General features: G+C 44.6%; 1 protein-coding gene across 1 annotated transcript in view; it reads right to left on the bottom strand.

Annotated features, from left to right (window-relative positions):
* Positions 1-22,739, bottom strand: part of ATP1A3 (ATPase Na+/K+ transporting subunit alpha 3) — a 116,747-nt gene extending 94,008 nt beyond the window's left edge. Inside the window, exon 1 of the mRNA XM_077456651.1 lies at positions 22,500-22,739. Coding sequence (XP_077312777.1) covers positions 22,500-22,505 — 6 coding nt within the window. The 5' untranslated portion in view covers positions 22,506-22,739. The remainder of the gene's footprint in view (positions 1-22,499) is intronic.
* Between the last annotated feature and the right edge of the window lie 644 nt (positions 22,740-23,383).

Raw genomic sequence — 23,383 nt, 5'->3', positions numbered from 1 at the left:
CTAGGTGGATCGCTTGAAACACAACAGGGCTACCACTCCAAGGGATACCAAGAAAGTCACTTAGGCATGGAACTACAGAAAGAGCACCAAACCAACATTGCCAATCCCTATGCTGAAGGCGTTGGCAGCCTTGAGGTCCAAGTACCAGGCAGAGCTGTTGGAAGGTTGTAGCGCCTACACACCCATTTATCCCAAGGTAAATGTAGCTCCGCTTTAAGGACTTCTTTAAAATAATGATTGATGGAGATTTTCAGATAAGTCGCTGCTGTATATTGTAACAAATTAGGAATTTATTCATGCAGACTTGTAAAATTACTAAAAAGTCTAGGAAATAAAAGTGTTTAACAAATAGGTTTTAAGGGCAATGCTTATCAATATGAATACTATAAGACAAAGCGTTTGATGAAGGAACTTTCCTGTAAAGTAAGTTTAGTCAATTAAGAGCTGGAGGCAACAGGAGGGATGGCATACACAAGACACGTTCATAAATAAGAGTCAGGGGATCTTATTCATCAATGCAAAAAACAAATCATTTCTATTCCCCATGGCAGCTTATCATCCAGCTGTCACCAGGCTGTTCAATATTTAGTGCAACATGTGCCTTGCAGTGGTAATTTACAACTTGCTAAATATATTTTGGTAAAGGTATACCCAGGTTTAGCGTGTGACAGTTATATAAAATAACCAAAACCCGCCTAAGATTTGGTGATCATCATTAATTTATTTCTACCGCTTGCGAGATTGTGTATTTCATATTTTCACATTTACTAATGTTTGTACTAATACATCTTGTTGTCTCATTGCACTCTTATAAACTTAAATGAAAGCTATTGGAACTAAAAAATAACATTAAATCACTCCATCCCAAGTCTAACCTAACCATGAATCCCTGCTTTTCATGAAGACTAGGCATGTTAAACGGCATCCATCAAGATGGCGGTTATTTGCCAAAGCTACCAATGCCATTACCTGACTCTGATTGACTTATTACAGGCATTTATATGACATCAACATTTCAGCTCTTTACAAGCTATTCATTTACATCAGTCTCTACCCTAAGAGAACTTACAATCTAAGGTCACTGTCTCTATTTGATCCCTGGTGCCCAAACTGCGACCCTTCTGTATATGATGCGTGGCCCTCAGACCTCAGCAATCTGTAGTGGGAACATTGATTGGGGTAATATCAGTGATGTCTCATGTAACAGGTTTCTAGATTTGTATTGTCTTCTGTAGCATATTCCCAATCAAAAATGCTGCATGCCTACAGATTCTGACCATCATTATGTCTATTAGGTCTGCAGTCTGACAGTCCTCTCAAGCATTACATATATTGCACATGATGTGCGATGCTTTGGTGATGTCAGGGGCCCTAGTTGAGGGCTGCCATAGCTCGTATGTTGATAACCACTGCTTTAGAGTGAGGGAGGAAACCAGAGTACCCACAAGCAAAGGGAGAACATGCAAACCCCATGCAGAGTTGTGCTTTGAAAACAAGGCCCTCAGTGCTACAAAGCAGAAGTGCCAACCACCAAACCACTGGTGGTGTCCTATAGACCAGTGGTCATCAACCCTGTCCTCAGGGCCCATTAACAGGCCAGGTTTTATGTATTCCCTTGGGGAGATGCAGACTACAATACTGCAATCACTGAGCAGCAAATTATATCACCTGCGATGCATTTCAGTTATCTTGCAAACCTGGCCTGTTAGTGGGCCCTGAGGACAGGGTTGATGACCACTGCTATAGACCATACAAATTCCGTGACAGGGGCATTGCAGTGTCTGATGCTGAAGAAGTGTGGAACCGGTCATAGTCCTAATACATAGAAGGATAACAATTTTGTCCACATTGAATAAAGAATGTGAATTCCTAAAGTGGCCCTGTCTTCAGTCTAAAAATATGAAGTCAGTGACTCCAGGTTTAAAGCTGAATGTGATGGAGAAAAAGTTACCTTTGCAGTTGGTCCCCCTCCGTTCCGCAAGAGCTAAAAGGTTCTTATTGCCTGGGGGGGGCTTAGAATATGGGGAAATGCCTACCTTATTCCTTGCCCCTGCAAGCTTCCTCATCTTCATAGGACTGGTCTACCTAAGCCACTCCTCTTAAGTGCCCAACCAGTCACAGCTCTCCAATGTCTTCACATACATTGCAGGACCAGTATTCCTGCATTGTGCAGGAGGATGTCAAAGGTCTGGCTACACCCCAGGGACCATCAGTGAGCACCGTCTGCCAGGGGAGCAAGATATAAGCCAAGTAATCCTATTATATACTACACCACACTGTGCAGACCTGCCTAGCAGGGAAAGAGATCTTATTTTTCCTTCTCTTGAGCAGTTTCACATTCACTTACAGGTCTTCCCTGAACCCTTTTACTAGACAGTGATAGGAGAAGCAATAGACTTAATCCACCCTTTAAGGACAGAGATCCCACTGCTTTTTGAAATGAGATACCCTGTCCCCTGTACCATACTATATCAAATAAACCAGGTCCTCTTCATTTGAACTGCTGTTGCCTAACAAAAGGCATGGTGTATTGACTTATTGGTTAAACATAATCACAGATGACGGGGAATCGCAACCTATACTGCCTTACACTCCTCTGCAACTGAATAAAAGCAAGACTATCATTGAATTTCATACACTCACAGACCCAAAGTCCTTGGGTATGGTGTGAAGGCCCACACTCTGGGATCTGTAGGACACCTTTTTTTGAGTGCACCTAATGGAGGCTGAATTGGCAACCCACATCACACAGCTACACACAGATGTGAATCTGGATTTAGGTGAACTGATTGGCTCATTACCACTTGTGGACTTGAAGGGCTCTCTCAGCTAATAAATACAACTTGATAATCATTCCAAAAGAAGCAGAGATGGGAAGGTAAGTGTTCTTGAGTCTGCATAGGAGCCAAGCCAACCATCTGGGTAGTAATACTTGCTAAAGGTAAAATACAAAGGGCAGAGAGTGCACCAACACAGTGTAACAATTTATTTTAATGGAGCAGCACAGCGGTGGGGGTCAGTACTATAACATGCCAGGAGTGCCGGAATCGATGGACATGTCAGCAAGCTCTGTGCCCTTTGTATTATGCCTTTGGAGCACCGAATTATTTTCAGGCCATGCTTTTCGAGAGCTACAAGATGTGTTTGGTACCCTAAATTGATCCCATTGATGAAAAAGTATCCCGCCAACTGTCTTTTGCACACTTGATACTTTTATCTCCACTTGCTTAGTAATGCTTCCTACTTCTTGTTATGCTGCTACACTTCTCTTTGCCTTATTCATTGAGCACTATGAAGACCATCTCTATAACTGTACTACAGAAGACATTAGTAGTGACGTCATTGAGTGAACAAGGCAAGAAATTCCCAATGTAAAACCCAGAGGACAAACCTGGACTAGCAGATCTTAGATCTCTGACATTCGGGGCTGACATTAACTACAATTTCAGTCAACTTTGATTTAATCACATAGTAAAATTCATTGCAGCCTATACACTTTCCTTATGCACCCCCCCCCCCCAAATGTCCAGAGTTAGTAGCAAGGCATGTATAGATACCGGATTGCTGTTAAGGCATACCAAACTCTGGTCAACAATCAGTGAAGAAAAAAGCATCCAAGGGACTTTGATATACATTTGTACAAAGTAGCGAGAGGACAACAACACTCAGAGAGCTCACTTGCTCAGGTTGGGCTTCTCACAACAGAAAAGGCTACCCTCCAGTGGGTACCCCAGCATGTTACCAAAAAAATAAAATAAAAAAACACCAAATGCACTTATAGAAAGAGTGCCCGACCAAAGGATAAAAGAGTGCAAATTCATTTCTTAATCTATAGCTAAAAACAGCCAACATGTTTCAGAAGACATAAAAAAAAACCTTCCTCAGGGCCATTGGAGGCTCATGGTTTTTTGTTTGGGGGGTGGAAAACAACCACCGCCCCCAGCACCCCAAAGGCCCCCACCCCCATGCTCGCGGTCTGTTGGTCCACTTACCCCATCTAGGAGGCGGGGATCGGGCAGCAGTGGACATCAGGGAGCGGCTCCTATGTCTTCTCCTTCTCCCTCCTCCTAGGCATCCAATAGGATTGCCTGTCTTGTCAGCCAATTGGGTGACAGGTATCAGACCCGCTTCCCGATTGGCCCAGGAGGAGGATCAGTGTAGCAACAGCGTATATTAATTCGCTGTAACAGCTGGGTGGGCTCCTGGCACAATGCTCTGCTCCACGAGCCCACCCTATTTTGAAGTCTATTAGAGCATGTGGCTCTAATCAGGTTCTTTAAAGAAACACCCCTGCCACTGTAATTCAGGTGCCTGCCATCCTGAAAGGGGCCTGATGCATGAATAGGGGGAGGCGGCGGCCATGGATAGAGCATCACATCGCTAAAAGGTGGAGGGGGTGGCGGCTGTGCTTATTTAAGTAGAGGTACACTTTGAAATGATTGCCACAATTTTTAAAGTGATTGTAAAGGTTTTTTTATGTCATATTTACCTACTTACAAAGCCATTACCTAGAGTAGCCCTGATCCTCCTCCTCTGGGGTCCCCCGCTGGCGCTCCTGGCTTCCCCCCCTTCTAAGTGTCCCCCGTAGCAATCCGTTTTCTATGGGAGCACTTATGAGGGCTCGATCACGAGCCAGGCTCTGTGTGCCAATAGACACACATAGCATGGCCCGACCCCATGCCTGCCTCACATACTGATTGACAGCAGCAGGCGCAGGCCAGCTGCTACCTCCATGTGCAGTGAGATGAGAGCGGAGTGAGCTGCTACTCTTGGGCACAGCACTGGATCGATATTTCATTATTTGGGGGGGCCTGTAGCTGAACAAAGGTTTTTTTTACCTTAATGCAGATAATGCATTAAGGTAAAAAAAATACTTCTGCCTTTACAACCACTTTTAAATCCGAGCCCCAGATTAATTAGATTAAGACACAGATTATGTATTTACATATAAATTACATTTATCTATTTTTTTTAAATTCAATTAGTGTAAAAATCTGAATTTTACTTAATAAAAAACTCTTGCAATCCTCTGTACAGAAGGGCTCACACTGGGAGCCAATCAAGTGTGCTAAAATAAATTATTGACAAAGAACATGCCGATAGAAGGAGAGAGAGTAGAGTGAGCAGAAGGATAGCCTTATCAGTCTTTTGCTGCTCTTTCTACAAATCCTTTGGCAGGTAAACGTCTCCATTATATGTATTTAGCGGTTTGCCTAGGTTGCAAAAAACAAATATAAGAGGTCCTTTTCATGGTTTCTTTGCCTAATCTTAATCAGTTATTCTCATTGACCCTGCAAGTTCTTCATTTCTTATTGAAATTCCAAGCATCTGTGTGTTTTTCCATCTGAGCCAGTTTAGGTTAAATTCTTTGTTCTTAATCCGAATCCTTTTCTGCAACCCCTTCTCTATATCACATGCTGCAAATCCTCCAGTGGATAACCTCATAATTATCAGAGCATTATTTAGCAGGATTAAGCTATACTATATGTACATTTGACCTCGCCTACAAATTACTTCTGTCTATTAATCACGTTATGTAAAGGGGCCAGCTCTGTATGCCTTTGTATATAGCGCCGGGGATGACATCAGAAAAAACAGCTTCTCATAACTTTCATTATTAAATATGCATAGGACTTGATCTGCACTACCCAGAAGGCACCTCGAGGAAGACCAACGCGCATTGGTTATATTATGACTGCATTTAACCAATACATATAATCCTCATTATTTCAATCCTCTATGGTTTAACCGCTCCTGAATTAGAGAGAAATGTACCAAAGAGTTAGCAACCAATAACATTTAAAGTGGACCTTTTAGTAACTTTACACATTTGTCACAACATCAAAATATACAGAAACAGGTTTTTTTTTCTAAATGTTATACAAGTTATCATTAAAACTCAATACTTATGCTCCAGCCCATTGACCTTGCCTAGGTTAAGATGATGTCATCAGTTTGCTGCAGGCAAGAGGAAGTAATCCCTCAGTCTTTTCTCCTCCAGTGATCACACAGACTGTGCACTGTAATGCCACGTACACACGATCAGAATTTTGGTTGGAAAAAGCTCTGATGATTTTTCCAGACGGAATTCCGATGGGATTTCGCTCAAGCTGTCTTGCATACACACGGTCAAATTCCGACTGTCAAGAACACGGTGACGTACAACATATACAACGGGACTAGAAAAAGGAGGTTCAGTAGCCAGTAGCCAATAGCTTCCGTCTCGTAGTTGAATCTGAGCATGTGTGAGTTTTTGCATGTCGGAATTGGAATCGGAATACACGCGAATGCATTTTCAGATAGGAACTTTTTCCAACCGAAAAATTGAGAACCTGCTCTCAATCTTTTGTTGGCCGAAATTCAGCCAGAAAAAGTCAGATGGAGCATACACACAAATCACATTTTCCGACCAAAAGCTCTCATCGGTCTTTTGCTGGCCGAATTTCCGTTCGTATGTACGGGGCATAACTCTGCAGCGAGCTGAAAGTTGAGAGGCTGTCGCAGAAGCTGGTCTCTGTCAGACATTTGTGAGCACAGCCAAGAACTGCACAGACATCAGGATTTATTCTGTCATTTTTGATTTATTTAGTATCTCAGCCCAGGAAGAAGATTCTGACCCCCAATATTGCCTAAACAAAAGATGGCTCCATTGTTTTAGAGAAAAAATGCAGAGAGAGGGATTTTCAGGAGAAGTAACGTGATCTCCGCGAAAAGTAATGCATACCTTGTACGTGTTACATGTGCATGCTACTTAGTATGCTTGCTACTTAACTAGAATGCTATAGCTAAAGCTTCGTTCCAACCATTGCCAACCAGTTCTTTGGGACCCTAGGAGTTCCTCCAGAGGTTGTTAGGGGTTCCTTGAACAATGGCTGATTGACCTCTCATCTTATGGTGCCTGGCACTAAGCTGACTTGCCAAAGCCAATGTCTTTTTAGTTGTCTGCATGGGTGGTGACCACCATTGCAAGGGTTGCATTCTCCCTATTGAGCACCAATGTAAGAAGGATATTTGACATTGAACGCCGGATAAAGTGTTTTTACCAGGGACTTCCTAATACCAGAAAATTTTAGGGGTAAAAAGTTGAAAAAGGCTGTATTGTCCACTTGAAAAAACAGGAAATTAGGCAGGGGCGCGCAATGAGAAAGATTTCCTTGATTAATTGGAGGAGGTTTTCCATCTGATCTGTTCCCCCAACAAGAGTGTGGAAATGGGGTTAGGGTCCTTCAATATCAATAACATTGTTAAAGCCTAAGTCTAGCCAAACACATTATTTGGATACAGTCTGGACGGGTAAAGTCTTTATTGCTGTCCATGTCCTTATTGGAGGTTTTCAATCGCTTAGGCTACTTTCACAGTGATGCGCTTTCAGGCGCTACAGCACTAAAAATATCACTTGTAAAAGCGCCTCTCCTGTGTCTCCAATGTGAAAGCCTGAGGGCTTTCACACCGGAGTGGTGCGCTTGCAGGACCATCCAAAAAGTCCTGCAAGACACATTTTTGGAGGGCTGTAGGAGCGGTGTAGTCACAGCTCCTGAAGCGCCCCTTTCAATTGAAAACAATGGGGCAGTGGTGCGATGCGGGCAGTTTTAACCCTTTTTCAGCCGCTAGTGGGGGTTAAAACCACCCCCACTAGCGGCCGGATAGCGCCGCTTAAACAATGCTAAATATAGCGCCGCTTTACCGCCGACACCCACAACGCTCCGATCTGAAAATAGCCTTGCTGTTCCAGTGTCAGCCCGTCACAGAGACAGGGGGTGATGAAAAATCCTATACCATAGACATACCACAGGGTATCATAGATATGAATGCAAAAACCCTTTGTTCCATCATAATGGAACAGGGTTGAGCATAATGCCGTGTACACACGATTGGAAATTCCACCAGCAAAACTTTGATGAGAGCTTTTTGTCGGAAAATGCGACCGTGTGTATGCGCCATCGGCCTTTTGCTGGCGGAATTCCAGCCAGCAAAAGATTGAGAACATGTTCTCTATTTTTCGGTCGAGGAAAAGTTCTTATCCGAAAATGCGATCGTCTGTACAAATTCCGACAGGCAAAATTCCTACGCATGCTCGGAAACAATTCGATGCATGCTCGGAAGCATTGAACTTCATTTTCTTGGCTCATCGTAGTGTTGTACATCACCGCGTTCTTGACGGTAGAAAGTTTAAAGAACTTTTGTGTGACCGTGTGTATGCAAGGCAAGCTTGAGCGGAATTCCGGCGGAAAAACCATCCAAGTTTTTTCCAATGAAAAATCCGCTCGTGTGTATGGGGCCTTTGTTTTTACTGCAGGGTGTCACCTGGAAAAAATCTCTCCATATGGAGACACCAAGAGCGAAGAATCCTGAACAGAGTTCTATTGGCCAAATTTCCTTTTTTCCCCCACAATGAAACAACGTAGCTAGCCAATACTGTAAACATCAATGGGTACAGATTTGTAGCAGCTGCTTGATCCCTGCCTAATTGTAGGTTAATTCTAGTAAGAGATTCGCCCATATAGTTTAGGTCTTTCGGCAATTACTACTGTTATGTTTATAGTATCAGCTGCCATAACAGTTCACAGCTGTTGCCATTGCTAAAATTACTCTTCCTTTAGTACTGTACTTCTGTAGTCACTCAATGGCCATGTCTGTGGATGCATAGACGTCATACCTACATGAGCTTGTTGGATATCCCCATCCAAAACCATGGATATTAAAACTGAGATGACCACTTTTGGTAGCTATAACATTTTCCACTCTAATGCCACGTACACACGACTGGACTTTTTGACAGCAAAGGTCCGACGGAACGAGTCCGTCGGACAATTCAATCATGTTTGGGCTCCATCGGACCTTTGCTTGCCAAAAATCCAACAGACTTTAGAAATAGAACATGATTTACATTTTCCCACCGGAACTCCGCCGGACCGAGAAATCCGTTCGTGTGTATGCTAGTCCGACGGACAAAAACCGACGCTAGGGCAGCTATTGGCTACTGGCTATGAACTTCCTTATTCTAGTCCGGTCATACATCATCACGTTCAAATCAGTCAGACTTTGGTGTGATTGTGTGTGGCCAAGTCCGTTCATTCGGAAAGTCCGTCGGAACTCCGCTGAAAGTCCGTCGGAAAGACGGTCGGACCTAGTCCGTCGGAAAGTCTGGTCGTGTGTATGCGGCATTATAGTAAGGCCTTCCAAAAGATTTTGGAGTGTGTCTGAGAATTTGTGCTCATTTAGCTAAAAGAGCATTTGTGGGGTCAGGTACTGAAGCTCAACAAGAAGAACTGGCTCACAATTGGCATTCTAATTCATCCCAAAGTCATTCAGTAGGGTCAAGAATAGCGCTCTGTACAGGTCACCATAGTTCCTTCACACCAAACTGATCAAACCATGTCTTTATGGAGCTGGCTTTGTGCATAGGAACACAGTGATGGTTACATAGTTAGTAAGGTTGAATAAAGACACCAGTATATCCAGTTCAACCTGAGTGTCTACAATTGTCCCTATCCTTGTACATTGCACACTCACATCGGTCCCTACCCTCAAACCAAGGTCCCCATTCATATACTAGGGCCAATTTTTGGACAGAAGCCAATTAACCTACCTGCCTGTCTTTAGAGGGTGGGAGGAAACTGGAGTACCCGGAGGAAACCCACGCAGGCACAGGGAGAACATGCAAACTCCAGGCAGGTAGTGTCGTGGTTGGGATTCGAACCAGCGACCCTATTTACTGCTAGGCGAGAGTGCTAACCACTACACCACTGTGCCGCCCACGGTAGAGTTCATAAATCATGCACATACATCTCTGCCCCTAAATGAGCGTCATATCCATTGTCTTTATAAAAATAACATCCAAGCCTTAATATACATTGTACTAGGATCAAACATGGGTGGAAACATTTAATCTACCAGCATGATTTTTTGGTTATCGGGGTGGTGGGAACAATAGCACTGGAGGAAGCCCCTCATAAAATGAACAATGCTCCATATGCAGAATGTCCACCCAAAAGCCTTATTTTAGTTATTAATGAAGCCCGATTGAGGTTGAGTCAACTCCTAGATTTGTATGTTTGGAAATACTAGCTGCATGCTCCCTACCATAATTCCTGATCCTGTTCCTGCCCACCATAGAGTTTTGGGTGCTTTCACCTGCCTTCGTGTGTCTCAGGTCCTCCTCTTACTATGGCATAATATAAAAAAATATTGAAAACTCACTGAGAAACCAAATTAGAAGCTCTCATAAATGGGCAAAGCAGTAGTGCAGATGCAGAGGTTCACATATAGAAGTCTGACCAAAAGACTTTTAGAGAAAAAGTTAAAATTTCAGGAATCTATCAAAAGATGAAATATCAGTTTTGGATGGACTGAAGCTTTAACCAAGAACCTTAACCCTGCCAGGCTTGAGCACAAACCCCCAAGCCTCCACACTGCCCCAAAGCTATCAGTGGAGCAGTACAATTGCCTTTATCCACTTCTGATACAAAAGTTTTATTGTATTTGCTTGCGAATGCCGTTATTGGTAAAATACACATAGAATTAGTAGGACTTTTACAGTTACTAGTTCATCGTCTAATACAAAAATCTCCTGAGGCATTTGTTAGCCAAGCAAGAGAAATTCAACATCCTACCAACTGCAGAATTTACTATAGTGGTGCCCCTGTCATTCACTGCAAGTTTTGAATTTAGACAACGAGATCAGCATTTTTTGCAAGTAAAACTTTACCCATTGGTTGCTGTGATGCTTAATGTGCACCTGTTGTGCAACAATAAAAAAAAATGAAGCAACAGGAACAGGTGCTAGTTCACCTAGGACCTCTCCCCCTGCCCATCACAGCTCAAGATGTTAGCAAATTCAGCCATCTCAGATTTATGGGTATCCTGGGGATAATAAATCAGCATCAACTGCTTCTTTCTACTATTCTTTAGGCCAGTGGTCTCCAAACTGCACCCTTCAGGCTGGATGAGGCCCTTTGTTCGCCTTTATTCGATCCTTGGAGGACTATTCCTCCCACTGACACCCATTGTTGGTCGGCATCATTTCTGCTACTGACAAAGGCATTTTTTCTCCCATTGACAATAACAATGGGGTACTATTCTTCCGACTGACGCCAAGGATGGGGTACTATTCTTCCGACTGACGCCAATGATGGGGTACTATTCTTCCGACTGACGCCAAGGATGGGGCGCTCTTCCTCCCACTGACGCCAAGGATGGGGCGCTCTTCCTCCCACTGATGCCAAGGATGGGGCGCTCTTCCTCCCACTGACGCCAAGGATGGGGCGCTCTTCCTCCCACTGACGCCAAGGATGGGGCGCTCTTCCTCCCACTGACGCCAAGGATGGGGCGCTCTTCCTCCCACTGACACCAAGGATGGGGCGCTCTTCCTCCCAATGACACCAAGGATGGGGCGCTCTTCCTCCCAATGACACCAAGGATGGGGCGCTCTTCCTCCCAATGACACCAAGGATGGGGCGCTCTTCCTCCCAATGACCCCAAGGATGGGGCGCTCTTTCTCCCAATGACAACAAGGATGGGGCGCTCTTCCTCCCAATGACACCAAGGATGGGGCGCTCTTCCTCCCAATGACACCAAGGATGGGGCGCTCTTCCTCCCAATGACACCAAGGATGGGGCGCTCTTCCTCCCAATGACCCCAAGGATGGGGCGCTCTTTCTCCCAATAACACCAAGGATGGGGCGCTCTTCCTCCCACTGACACTCTTCTTCCCAATGACACCAAGGATGGGGCGCTCTTCCTCTCAATGACACCAAGGATGGGGCGCTCTTCCTCTCAATGACACCAAGGATGGGGCGCTCTTCCTCCCACTGACGCCAAGGATGGGGCGCTCTTCCTCCCACTGACGCCAAGGATGGGGCGCTCTTCCTCCCACTGACGCCAAGGATGGGGCGCTCTTCCTCCCACTGACGCCAAGGATGGGGCGCTCTTCCTCCCACTGACGCCAAGGATGGGGCGCTCTTCCTCCCCATGACACCAAGGATGGGGCGCTCTTCCTCCCCATGACACCAAGGATGGGGCGCTCTTCCTCCCAATGACACCAAGGATGGGGCGCTCTTCCTCCCAATGACACCAAGGATGGGGCGCTCTTCCTCCCAATGACACCAAGGATGGGGCGCTCTTCCTCCCAATGACCCCAAGGATGGGGCGCTCTTCCTCCCAATGACCCCAAGGATGGGGCGCTCTTCCTCCCAATGACCCCAAGGATGGGGCGCTCTTCCTCCCACTGACACCAAGGATGGGGCGCTCTTCCTCCCACTGACACCAAGGATGGGGCGCTCTTCCTCCCACTGAAAACCAAGGATATGGCGCTCCTCCCCCTATTAACACATAGGGAATTTCTGCTCCCAATGGCCACAGTCCAGCCCACCTATACTCTGAAGGACAGTAAATTGGCCCTTTGTTTAGAAAGTTTGGAGACACCTGCTTTAGGTGCTCCAGTGGTACCTTTAAGAGTTGGAAGTTTTAACTCAAGTTCTGCACTAACTGGCCCTAAACATATAGTAGATATGTTTATAGATATAGCATAGTAGATATAGTATAGTAGATGTACATCAAAGGCACGCAATACGTGACCAAGCAAAGAATTAATACCGCCCCCCCCCTCCAAAGAAAATAATATGTGCTGCAGAAAGTCAGGACATGTTTCATAGGGTTTTTCTTCTGCCTTCCTTTTGGATCATCTATAGGATTCTGTATATAGAGTTTTTTTTATATTGGTTGAACTAGATGGACTTGTGTCCTTTTTCAACTTGACTAACTGAGCAACTATGTACAGTAACTATAGAACACTTATAAATGCATTTGCACAGTTTTATCTTAGTCCCACAAGTACCTGTTGATCCTGCCAGTGAAGTCCACCCTAATGCAGCATCCTGTAATGGTGTGACAACAATACTGCACTGCTCCTGACTTCAGAGCAGAGTTGTTGCTCTCATCTACAGTGGGAGGAGAAGATGTTGTAGGGAGTGTGCTTATCAGCACCATCACTGCTGATTTACAAGCCTGTAGGCTGTCTATACCAAGCCCCGCCCACTGCTTTCTGGATTGACAGCTCTACCTTTTTTTTACTGAACCCCTCTCACTGTGAGCTGCAGTGTCTGGGAGGGGTGGCATGTGAGACACAAAAAGGAGGATTTGGATCAGTCAGGGGAAGCAAAAGTATTTTATTTTTTGCTTGCTTTATAAGGTTCAGGCATCACATAGTAACTGGAGTTGGTTTTTATTTAGACTCTCATACAGGAGCCTTTGAGTTTTACTTTAATACTAAGACAAATCCACATTGCTACTTCTGGTCTATATGCACTTCATATGGCGTTTCTCAGGGGGAGTTCCTGAGGGTGACAGCAGTGGATCATGCCTGTGTAATGTGTTTTGGCACTGGTGATTTTAGTCTTCATTGGGACAATGTGTGACTACGCGACAATGCAGGAGAACAGCTGGGACAGATGGACAAAGTGTTGTCACCCTTTACCAGGAAATACCTAAACAACGAAGATTAAAAAATATAGAAAATGTAAACGATTTTAGTTATTCAGGTTTACATACACTCAATTTTGCACTAACTGCCCCTCAGTATAAAAAGGATCCTGCATGTACACTATATTACCAAAAGTTTTGGGACATATGCCTTTACACGCACATGAACTTTAATGGCTTCCCAGTCTTGGTCCTTAGGGTTCAATATTGAGTTGGCCCACCCTTTGCATCTATAACAGCTTTAACTCTTATGGGAAGGCTGTCCACGAAGTTTAGGAGTGGGTCTATTGGAATATTTGACCATTCTTCCAGAAGCGCATTTGTGAGGTCAGGCACTGATGTTGGAGGAGAAAGCCTGGCTCACAGTCTCCACTTGAATTCATCCCAAAGGTGTTCTATCGGGTTGAGGGCAGGGGCCATCTCCAAACTGTTCCCACAACATGAAATTGACCAAAATGTCTTGGTATGCTGATGCCTTAAGAGTTCCCTTCACTGGAACTAAGGGGCCAAGCCCAACCCCTGAAAAACAGCCCCTCACCATAATCCCCCCTCCACCAAATGATTTGGACCAGTTCACAAATCAAGGTCCATAAAGACATGGATGAGAGAGTTTGGGGTGGAGAAACCTGACTGGCCTGCACAGAGTTCTGACCTCAACCCGAATACCTTTGGGATAAACTAGAGTGGAGACTGTGAGCCAAGCCTTCTAGTCCAACATCAGTGCCTGACCTCACAAATGCGCTTCTGAAAGAAAGGTCAAACATTCCCATAGACTCTTAAAACTTGTGGACAGCCTTCCCAGAAGAGTTGAAGCAAGGGGTGGGCCAACTCAATTTTAAACCCTATGGACAAAGACTGGAATGCCATTAAAAGTTAATGTGTTTGTAAAGGCAGGTGTCCCAATACTTTTGTTAATATAGTGTATAGCATTGATACAAAATACACAACCAAGCTTATTGCTGTGATATTTCAATGTTGCTTTAAGTTTAACAAATATACGCTTATTTAATAAGTCAAAGGCCATAAATTTCAATGGTTTGTATTACCAACAGCCTTTCAGGTTTAAACATTCAAACTGCCATGTTTTAAAGAGGAAGTAAACCCTGATGAGTTTACTTCCTCTTTCATTCCCTGCAAAGGCAAAGCATAATGGACTACTATGCATCGCATAGTAGCCCATTATGTGTCACTTACCTGACACAGGAGCCAGCGAAGTCGCCGCTGTCCCCTGTAGTCCGCCGCATCCATCTTGCTGGTGGCGTCTCGCAGCTCCGCTGCTGTCATTCGGCGGAGCCGCGATGACGTCACTCCCGCGCATGCGCACGGGAGCCGACACGCGTGGCAGATCCATTGTTGGAAATGCCGCGCTCAGTGCGCCTGCGCGTCGCTGTCTACGGCGCATGCGTCGTAGACAGCGGTACCTGTCTTCAGGCAAATATCTCCTAAACCGTATAGGTTTAGGAGATATTTCTTGGACCTACAGGTAAGCCTTAATCTAGGCTTACCTGTAGGTCAAAGTAGTTTGTAAGGGTTTACAACCACTTTAAGCTCGGCTCACATATGAGCCGCATCCGTCACACAGCAGGGGTCCGGTCTGTGCTGGTTTACCATTTCAGGTCCGCTTTCAGCCTGAATTTAGGGCTGAATTCGGACCTGAAACGGACCAAAAAAGGCACACTTTTTCCTGCAAAACGCACCAGACCTGCTGCGGAGATATGTGAACCGGCTACATAGAGAGCCGCTCACATTCTCCTGCTATGCGAATTGGATGTGGGGAAACCCGCATAGGTGTGAACACATTACTATTTAAGTGGAAGGCAAGTCAAACCCTACTATGCCTAAATCTACTCTCACCCCCATCCTAAGCCTATTCCATCTACCCTGTAAAAGGAAAGAAGTCTATACTAACCTATTCTGAAGACGCTCAGGGAGAGAGCCAACCATGGCTGCAGAGCCTGGGTGGTGACGTTACCCATAGACTTACTATAGGGCAGCGATGGCGAACCTTGGCATTCCAGATGTTTTGAAACTACATTTTCCATGATACTCATGCCCTCTGCAGTATAATTGATCATCATGGGAAATGTAGTTCCAAAACACCTAGGGTGCCAAGGTTCACCATCACTGCTATAGGGCATCTGTTGTTGGCTGTACCTCCTCTACACTGATGCCAGAGCTGGGAGTCAATCATAAAACAGGATCACAGTGACTTCTGTATAGGCAATATAGATATCTTTACTTTTACAGGGTAGGTACAATAGACTTAGAATGGGAGTCGGAATAGATTTAAGCTTAGTTAGGTTTTGACATGCCTCCTACTTTAAGTAACACAGACAGTTTCCATTGGAGACCCTTTAATAAATGCCTTGCTTGCACCCCATAGTATTTTTCTTGTATTATCTGCTCTACGTTGCAAGGTGAAAATTGGTTGCTATGGGTTACTGCACTTTGCATGTCATCATTACTATTTGCTAAATATCTGCTGGCTTGCCTCTTTAAAGACAGTTGGTCATAAAGCAAATCAGAACTTTCTCACACAGGTGTTTTGACTTGTGACAGAAGCCTTTGAACCTCATGGAGCCAGGATGTACACCATTATGAAGAATCAGATGCACACACTGCTTGGCAAGACACAAGGGGCCTGCTGAGCTGACTATCTGTATTGTACAGTGTTTTTAGATATGCACATGTCATAGCACAGCATTTACAGTAAGGGGGACCTCTAGTGTAGGTCTCCACACCACGTTGATAGTGACACATGCAACCACAGAGGGGTTAAGCCGAAATCCCAGTTAATGTGAACAAGAGTGAACCTAGTTCAGGTGACACAAGTCATCTTGGAATTCTGTCACTCAAACTAATATTTAATAACCATGTCTAAAAAAATAGTGCTAATAAAATTTTAAGCTATTCCTAATTGTCCTTGGTCCCCATTAACCAGCATAGATTTTCAACTCATTTCTCATTTTTTTTCCCTTTTAAGACTCCATGTTTTTTTAACCAATTCACAAATAAATCAGAGAGCGCTTCACCTTTTCGACATTTTATTATGTTACAGCCTTATTCCAAAATGGATTACCGTATTTATCGGCGTATAACAAGCACTTTTTATCCCCTAAAATCAGGGGGAAATCGGGGGGTGCGTGTTATACACCGATCCACTGCTGTTGCTAGGGCTTTCTGCCGCTATCTGCGGCTTCCGTGTATTTTCGGCCGCACTCGGCTGTTCGCAGGCTATCTTCGGCCGTTCTCGGCTATCTTCGGCCGCTCTTGGCCATTCTTGGCGGCTTTCGGAAAGCCAAAAGCCACCGAGAACTGCCGAGTGTGGCCGAAAATAGCCGAGTGTGGCTGAAAATAGCCGAGAACAGCCGTGTGCGGCAGAAAATACCCGAAAGCCGCCGAGAACGGCCAAGAACTGCTGCGACCATTTTTAAATGGCAAATGACTAACAAGGCTGCAAATGCAAGGCTGCATATGATTGACAAGGCTGCATTGATGGGCATTTAAATGTACGTTTTTTTCCTTAAACTTTCCTCCTAAAAGTTTTTTTTCTTTTAAATTCCCTCCAAAACTTGGGGTGCGTGTTATACGCCGATGCGTGTTATAGGCTAATACAGTACTTCCTCATTTTCCTAAAAATTCTACTAACAATACCCCATGATTACAACATGAAAGAAGTTTGTTTGAAATCTTTGCAAATTTATTAAAAAAAAAAAAAAAAAAAAAAAAAAAAATACATGTACATACAATATTTCCAGCCTTTGCTCATTACTTTGTTGAAGCACCTTTAGCACCAATTACAGCCTCAAGTCTTTTTGAGTATGATGCTACAAGCTTGGCACACCTATTTTTGTGCAGTTTCTCTTATTCTTCTTTGCAGGACCTCTCAAGTTCCATCAGGTTGGATAGGGAGCGTCGGTGCACAGGCATTTTCAGAGTCTGGGCTCTTTCTGGGCCACTGGGCCACTCAAGGACATTCACAGAATTGTCCCGTAGCCACTACTTTGTTTTCTTGGCTGTGTGCTTAGGGTCATTCTCCTGTTGGAAGATGAACCTTTGCTCCACTCTGAGGTCCGGAGCACTCTGGAGCAGGTTTTCGGCGAAGATGTCTCTGTACATTGCTGCATTAATCTTTCCCTTAATTCTAAATAGTCTCCCAGTTCCTTCCAGTGAAAAACATCCCCACAGCCTGATGCTGCCACCATCATGCTTCACCGTAGGGATGGTACTGGGCAGGTGATGAGTGGTGCCTGGTTTCCTTCAGACATCATGCTTGCTATTTAGGCCAAAGAGTTCAATCTTTGTTTCATCAGACCAGAGAATTTTGTTTTTCACAGTCTGAGAGTCCTTCAGGTGACTTTTGGCAAAATCCAGGTGAGCCGTCATGTGCCTTTTACAGAGGAGTGGCCACTCTACCATACGGACCTGACTGCTGAAGTGCTGCAGAGATGGTTGTTCTTCTGGAAGGTTCTCCTCTCTCTGCAGAGAAACACTCAAGCTCTTTCAGAGTGACCATCGGGTTCTTGGTCACCTCATTGACAAAAACCCTATTTCCCTGATCGCTCAGTTTGGATGGGTGGCCCACTCTAGAAAGAGTCCTGGTGGTTCCAAATTTCTTCCATTTGGGGATGATGGAGGCCATTGTGCTCATTGGGACCTTCAATACTGCAGAACATTTTCTGTAGCCTTCCCCAGATCTATGCCTTGATACAATCCTGTCTCGGGGGTCTACAGACAATTTCTTGGACTTCATTGCTTGGTTTGTGCGACTTTGGGACCTTATATAGACAGGTGTGTGCCTTTCCAAATCATGTCTAAGCAACTGAATTTACCACAGGTGGACTCCACTCAAGTTATGGAAACATCTCAAGGATGATCAGTGGAATCAGGATGCACCTGAGCTCAATTTTGAGTGTCATGGCAAAGGCTGGGAATACTTATGTAGATGGGATGTTTTTGTTTTTAATTTTTATTGAATTTGCAAAGATTTCAAACAAACTTCTTTCACATTGTCATTATGGGGTATTGTTTGTAGAATTTTGAGGAAAATAATTTAATCAATTTTTTAATAAGGCTATAGCAAACTATGGAAAAGTGAAGTGCTGTGAATACTTTCTGGATGCACTGTACACACACACACACACAGATAAACCATAACAATGCAACCACTGACAGGTAAAGTGAATCATTTTGAATATCTCATGACAATGGCACCTGAAAGTAGGTGGGATAGCAGCAAGTAAACATGTTGTCCCTGAAGTTGATGTGTTTAAAAAAAGAGAAAAAAATGGGCAAGTGTAAGGATTTGCGTGACTTGGATAAGGGCCAAATTGTAATGGCTAGATGACTGGGTCAGAGCATCTCCAAAACTACAGCTCTTGTGGGATACTCATGGTCTGCAGTGGTTAGGACTGACCAAAAGTGGTCCAAAGATGAAGGCCGATGAACTGGCGACAGGGTCAAGAGCAGTCAAGGATCACTGATGTGTGATGGAAGCCAAGGCTAACCCATGTAGTCTGAGGATCTAATGTAGCTTAAATTGCTAAAAAAGTTAATGCTGGTTCTGATAGAAATGTGTCAGAACACACAGAGCATCACAGTGTGTTGAGTATGGGGCTGTGTAACCACAGACAACTCGGGGCACCCAGGCTGACCCGTGTCCACAGCCAAAAATGCCTACAATGATCATGTGAGCATCAGAACTGGACCACGGAGCAATGGAAGAAGGTAGCCTGGTTTAATGACTCATGTTTTTTGTTTTTCATCATGTGAATGGCTGGGTGCATTTGTGCATCGCTTACCTGGGGACCTGGGGAAGAGATGGCACCAGGATGCAGAATGGATAGAAGGCAAGCTGGTGGAGGCAGTGTGATAAATTTTCCAGTGGAGTGTCATAATGTTATGGCTGTTTTATATATACACACACAAACAATATAACCATGCACTATTAATATGCCCTTTCTGTTAGCAATTTATACTACAACCACACTATACTTTATAATTTGCCACTCTATATCCTAATTAATCTCTTGCCTCAATCACTGCATTTTGCATTCAACTATTTCATTACTGTTTCATGTTGCTTATCTGTGTGTGTAATCTTTAAAGCATTAATGACTCACTTTATTATAGCTAACCATTCCTTTTCTTTTTGTTAGCTTGCTGTCATATATATAAGAAGTATATATTATTTTTTCAGCCTAGCATATACATTATTTACACTTTCCTCTTCTGCATTTTATCTTTGACAGATACCCAGTCTGTATCTGACATATATCTCTTTGATCTTTTGTCATATTGGAAACAGAGAATTGTATCCACCCCCCCTTCCATTCTAGTGGGGGTGGGGATTATCCTCACTCGTTTCCACGCCATATGTCACTCCCCCAGCCCCCATACTCTGTCTCCTGGGAGGGGAGAGTACGATGGGCAGAGCATGCGCAGTGTAACAGCAAAGCCTTACATAAAGCATTCATGTACTGTACTGCTGCCATAGATGGGTCACCTTTCCTCTATTCAAAGAATCAATCATTTGCCTTTTAGATTAGACTTGTGGGCGCACAAAGCATCTATTACTTATAATATGCAACTATTTTAATGCCAATGCCGGTATGTAAAAAGCAGACATGTTTTACTTAATGCGCAGATTTTATGCATTTGTCCCCTGGCATCTTGCTGAGTGCTCAGGTTTATATGGCAGAGTGCCCATATATGCTTGTCTATTGAGGGAGGGCAGTCTTTTGGAGGAATTTAAGCAATCTGGCTACATGACCTTGATCAATGACATACAACACCCTTGGGCCTTATACAGTCAGTTTTAAAAATATGCATACAATATGTTAGGAAATGCAATACAATTCATCTCAATACAAGGGTACTATCAATTACCAGAAACTGTACTAAACATTATGCATTCCCTGTTTTTGTAGGATCATATGCAGAATAGAAAGATTTTTCTCAACACATGCTCATGCAACATGGCCGGATGCAGTCCTCTAAATTTCATGATTTTACCATCTGGTAGTTAAATGGTTAAAAGCATGGAACTATGTCAAGCCTGCTACCAGACCCTATCCAGCCTCCTGCACCCTCTATGTTCCATCACCGGCTTTCAATTTTCCTTTACACCCTTCCTAATTAGGTGGCCTGCAGATGCTTTGCTATGCAATATACATAAGGCCTTACTCTGCTATCTAAAAAGGTCATTATCTATATTATCAGCTTGTATCCAAGCCCCATTGATCACATTGACTGACAAGATGCCTGTATGGATAGCTCTACAGAATTACTGATCAGATAAAAAGGCACAAAACCCTACTCCATTGAGCAACAGTCATCCATGAAATGCATTGCTGTATACAGATAATATAATAATAATAAGCACAAACAGGGGCAGATGGAGTTTTAGGAGGAATCAGACATCCCTATTGCACCAAACTACCCCTCTGACCTTCAAGTGCCCTTCTCCCATTTGGACTGGGTACCACCCCAGGGTCTTGTCAGTGTTTTTCCACACAGGCTTTCCTCATTCTAAGCCTTTAATTGCTAGTCTGTTCTGCAGTTGAGTCAAGGGATATGATTTTTTGTCTCCTTGTTCGTCAGCCACTCCTTTTCTAAGTACCATCACCACCACCGATCCCCACCATCTTTCTCCTCTCACCTGCCTGGTCTCCATTTCTACCTCTTACATTGACTCTCTGCTCCACTCCCCTCCATCTTCTTCCCTTCTCCTCCATCTTTTTTCCCTCTCTCTCTCTCTCTGTAGCAAATGACCTCATCTTTTTTTTTTGTCCAAGGCTTCTCCATCTCTGCTTCTACTGTGTGCTGACAGACTGACAGACACCGCAATGCGCTGTGCACACAATTATCCACAAGCCGGTATATGGTATGTCAAGCATTAACCCTGCACCTGCTAATCCCATCAACATGACATCACTTGTTAACCAGTGAAGAGCTTTCAGGAGAATCCCTTCAGGATCACAGGCAGCTCTAAGATGGAAGGAGATATCTTCATCCCAAAAGTCTATTCTACGTAGGAGGATCCCTTCAGGACCTCACTATGATGGCAAGGAGTACCTTTCTACCCTGCAGTTCAGGTCTATTCTACATTGAACGTTCAATTTAGAACAGTGGACTGTTCTAAGGTGACTGTAGGTACCTTCAACCCAACAGTTCAGGTCTAGTCTACATTGGTGGATCCCTTCAAGAGCATAGGCAGCTCCAAGGTAAAGAGATACCTTCAACCAAACAATTCAGGTCTATTCTAAATTGGAGGATCCTTTCAGGACCATGGACCGTCCTAGGGTGGCAGGAGATACCATCAAATCATCAACTGAACAATAGAATAACTAGGTAGTAAGGCTCAATTCTAATTCTACAGCACAATCCTAATGAGAACTATGGAAAAAAATGACATTTTAGAGGAACACAGGTCTTGTGTTAGAACAAAGACAGATGGAATGAGCAGATCTGATCAATAGAGGATAAGGACAGCGGCTCTACAGAACTTCATGGATAGCAGAGTCCAGCCATTGCTAGATCCCAGCACCATGGACAGCGGTGATCGACAATTAGTAGACTTCAGCACCATGGACAGCGGCGACAGGCAATTGCTGCCCATCAGCACCATGGACAGCAGCTCTCCGGCAATTGCTAGCCTTCAGCACCATGGACAGCAGCTCTCCGGCAATTGCTAGCCTTCAGCACCATGGACAGCAGCTCTCCGGCAATTGCTAGCCTTCAGCACCATGGACAGCAGCCCTCCGGCAATTGCTAGCCTTCAGCACCATGGACAGCAGCTCTCCGGCAATTGCTGTCCATCAGCACCATGGACAGCGACTCCCGGCCATTGCTAGCCTTCAGCACCATGGACAGCGGCTCCCAGGCTGTCCATCAGCACCATGGACAAGGGCTTCCAGCCATTGCTAGTGCTACCATTCAGCACAATGGAGAGCAGCTACCACCCATTGCTTCATTTCAGGGATGGGGAAATATAGAGCAATGCATCCACACTATACTCACCCCCATGGCTTTAGCTCAGACAGGGAACAGATGTAGCCGGAGTCCTCTGCAGGGGAAAGGGAGGGGACAGAGACCTGAGCCCCAGAGAAAAAGGGAAGGAGACAGAGAAAAGAAAAGAGGGGAAGAAAGAGAGAGAGAGAGAGAAAGAGGAGGAGAGGTAGAGGCAGCTGAGGATGAAGCCGACTCAGCTCTGTGTTAAAGGGAGGCTTCTGCTCTCACATCCCTCTCTCTCTCCCCCCTCTAACACAGTTGGTCCCTCATATGCTGCAGTCACATAGGCCACTCCCCCAGGAGGTTGTCAGCCAATGGTAGGCTGGCATTCATCCTCCCCACTTCTCACGCTGATGCTCCCTCCCCTTTTATTGCAGCTGTTACCTTCTTGAAGGTGAGTGCAAGTGTGGAAGTGAGTGCTAAGAGCAAGTAGGAGACAGAGGAGACCGAGTGAGTGCGTGCCCATGTGTGCTATGAGAGGGGGGGCAGCCTGGATGATATGTGTGTGCGTATCTGTGTGTAAGCAGCAGGATGCGTGGGCAAGTGTAAGAGTGTGGAAGGTGGAATGTGCAACTCTGTACATACAGGTGTGACCATGTCTACTATGAATGGAACTGAGACAGAGGGAAGGGGTTGAAAGACAGAGACACACAGGGTCCTGAGAGAGAGAGAGAGACAAGGATAAAGAGACAGGGGAGGAGAGGGAGAGCAAAGGAGAGAAGAGAAAACGAGTTCGATTATATATATAGAGAGAGAGAGAGAGAGAGAGAGAGAGAGAGAGAGAGAGACAGACAAGGAGAGAGAGAGAAAGAGAGAGACAGACAAGGAGAGAGAGAAAGAGAGAGACAGACACGGAGAGAGAGAGAGCAAAAGAGAGAAGAGGGACAGTTGAA

This window comes from Lithobates pipiens, unplaced genomic scaffold (genome assembly GCF_037356315.1).
Source record: "Lithobates pipiens isolate NorthernLeopardFrog02 unplaced genomic scaffold, aLitPip1_a1.2 Scaffold_27, whole genome shotgun sequence".
In the NCBI taxonomy this organism is placed as follows: Eukaryota; Metazoa; Chordata; class Amphibia; order Anura; family Ranidae; genus Lithobates; species Lithobates pipiens.
The sequence above is the reverse complement of the archived record's forward strand: the minus strand, read 5'-3'. Positions and strand labels throughout refer to the sequence as shown.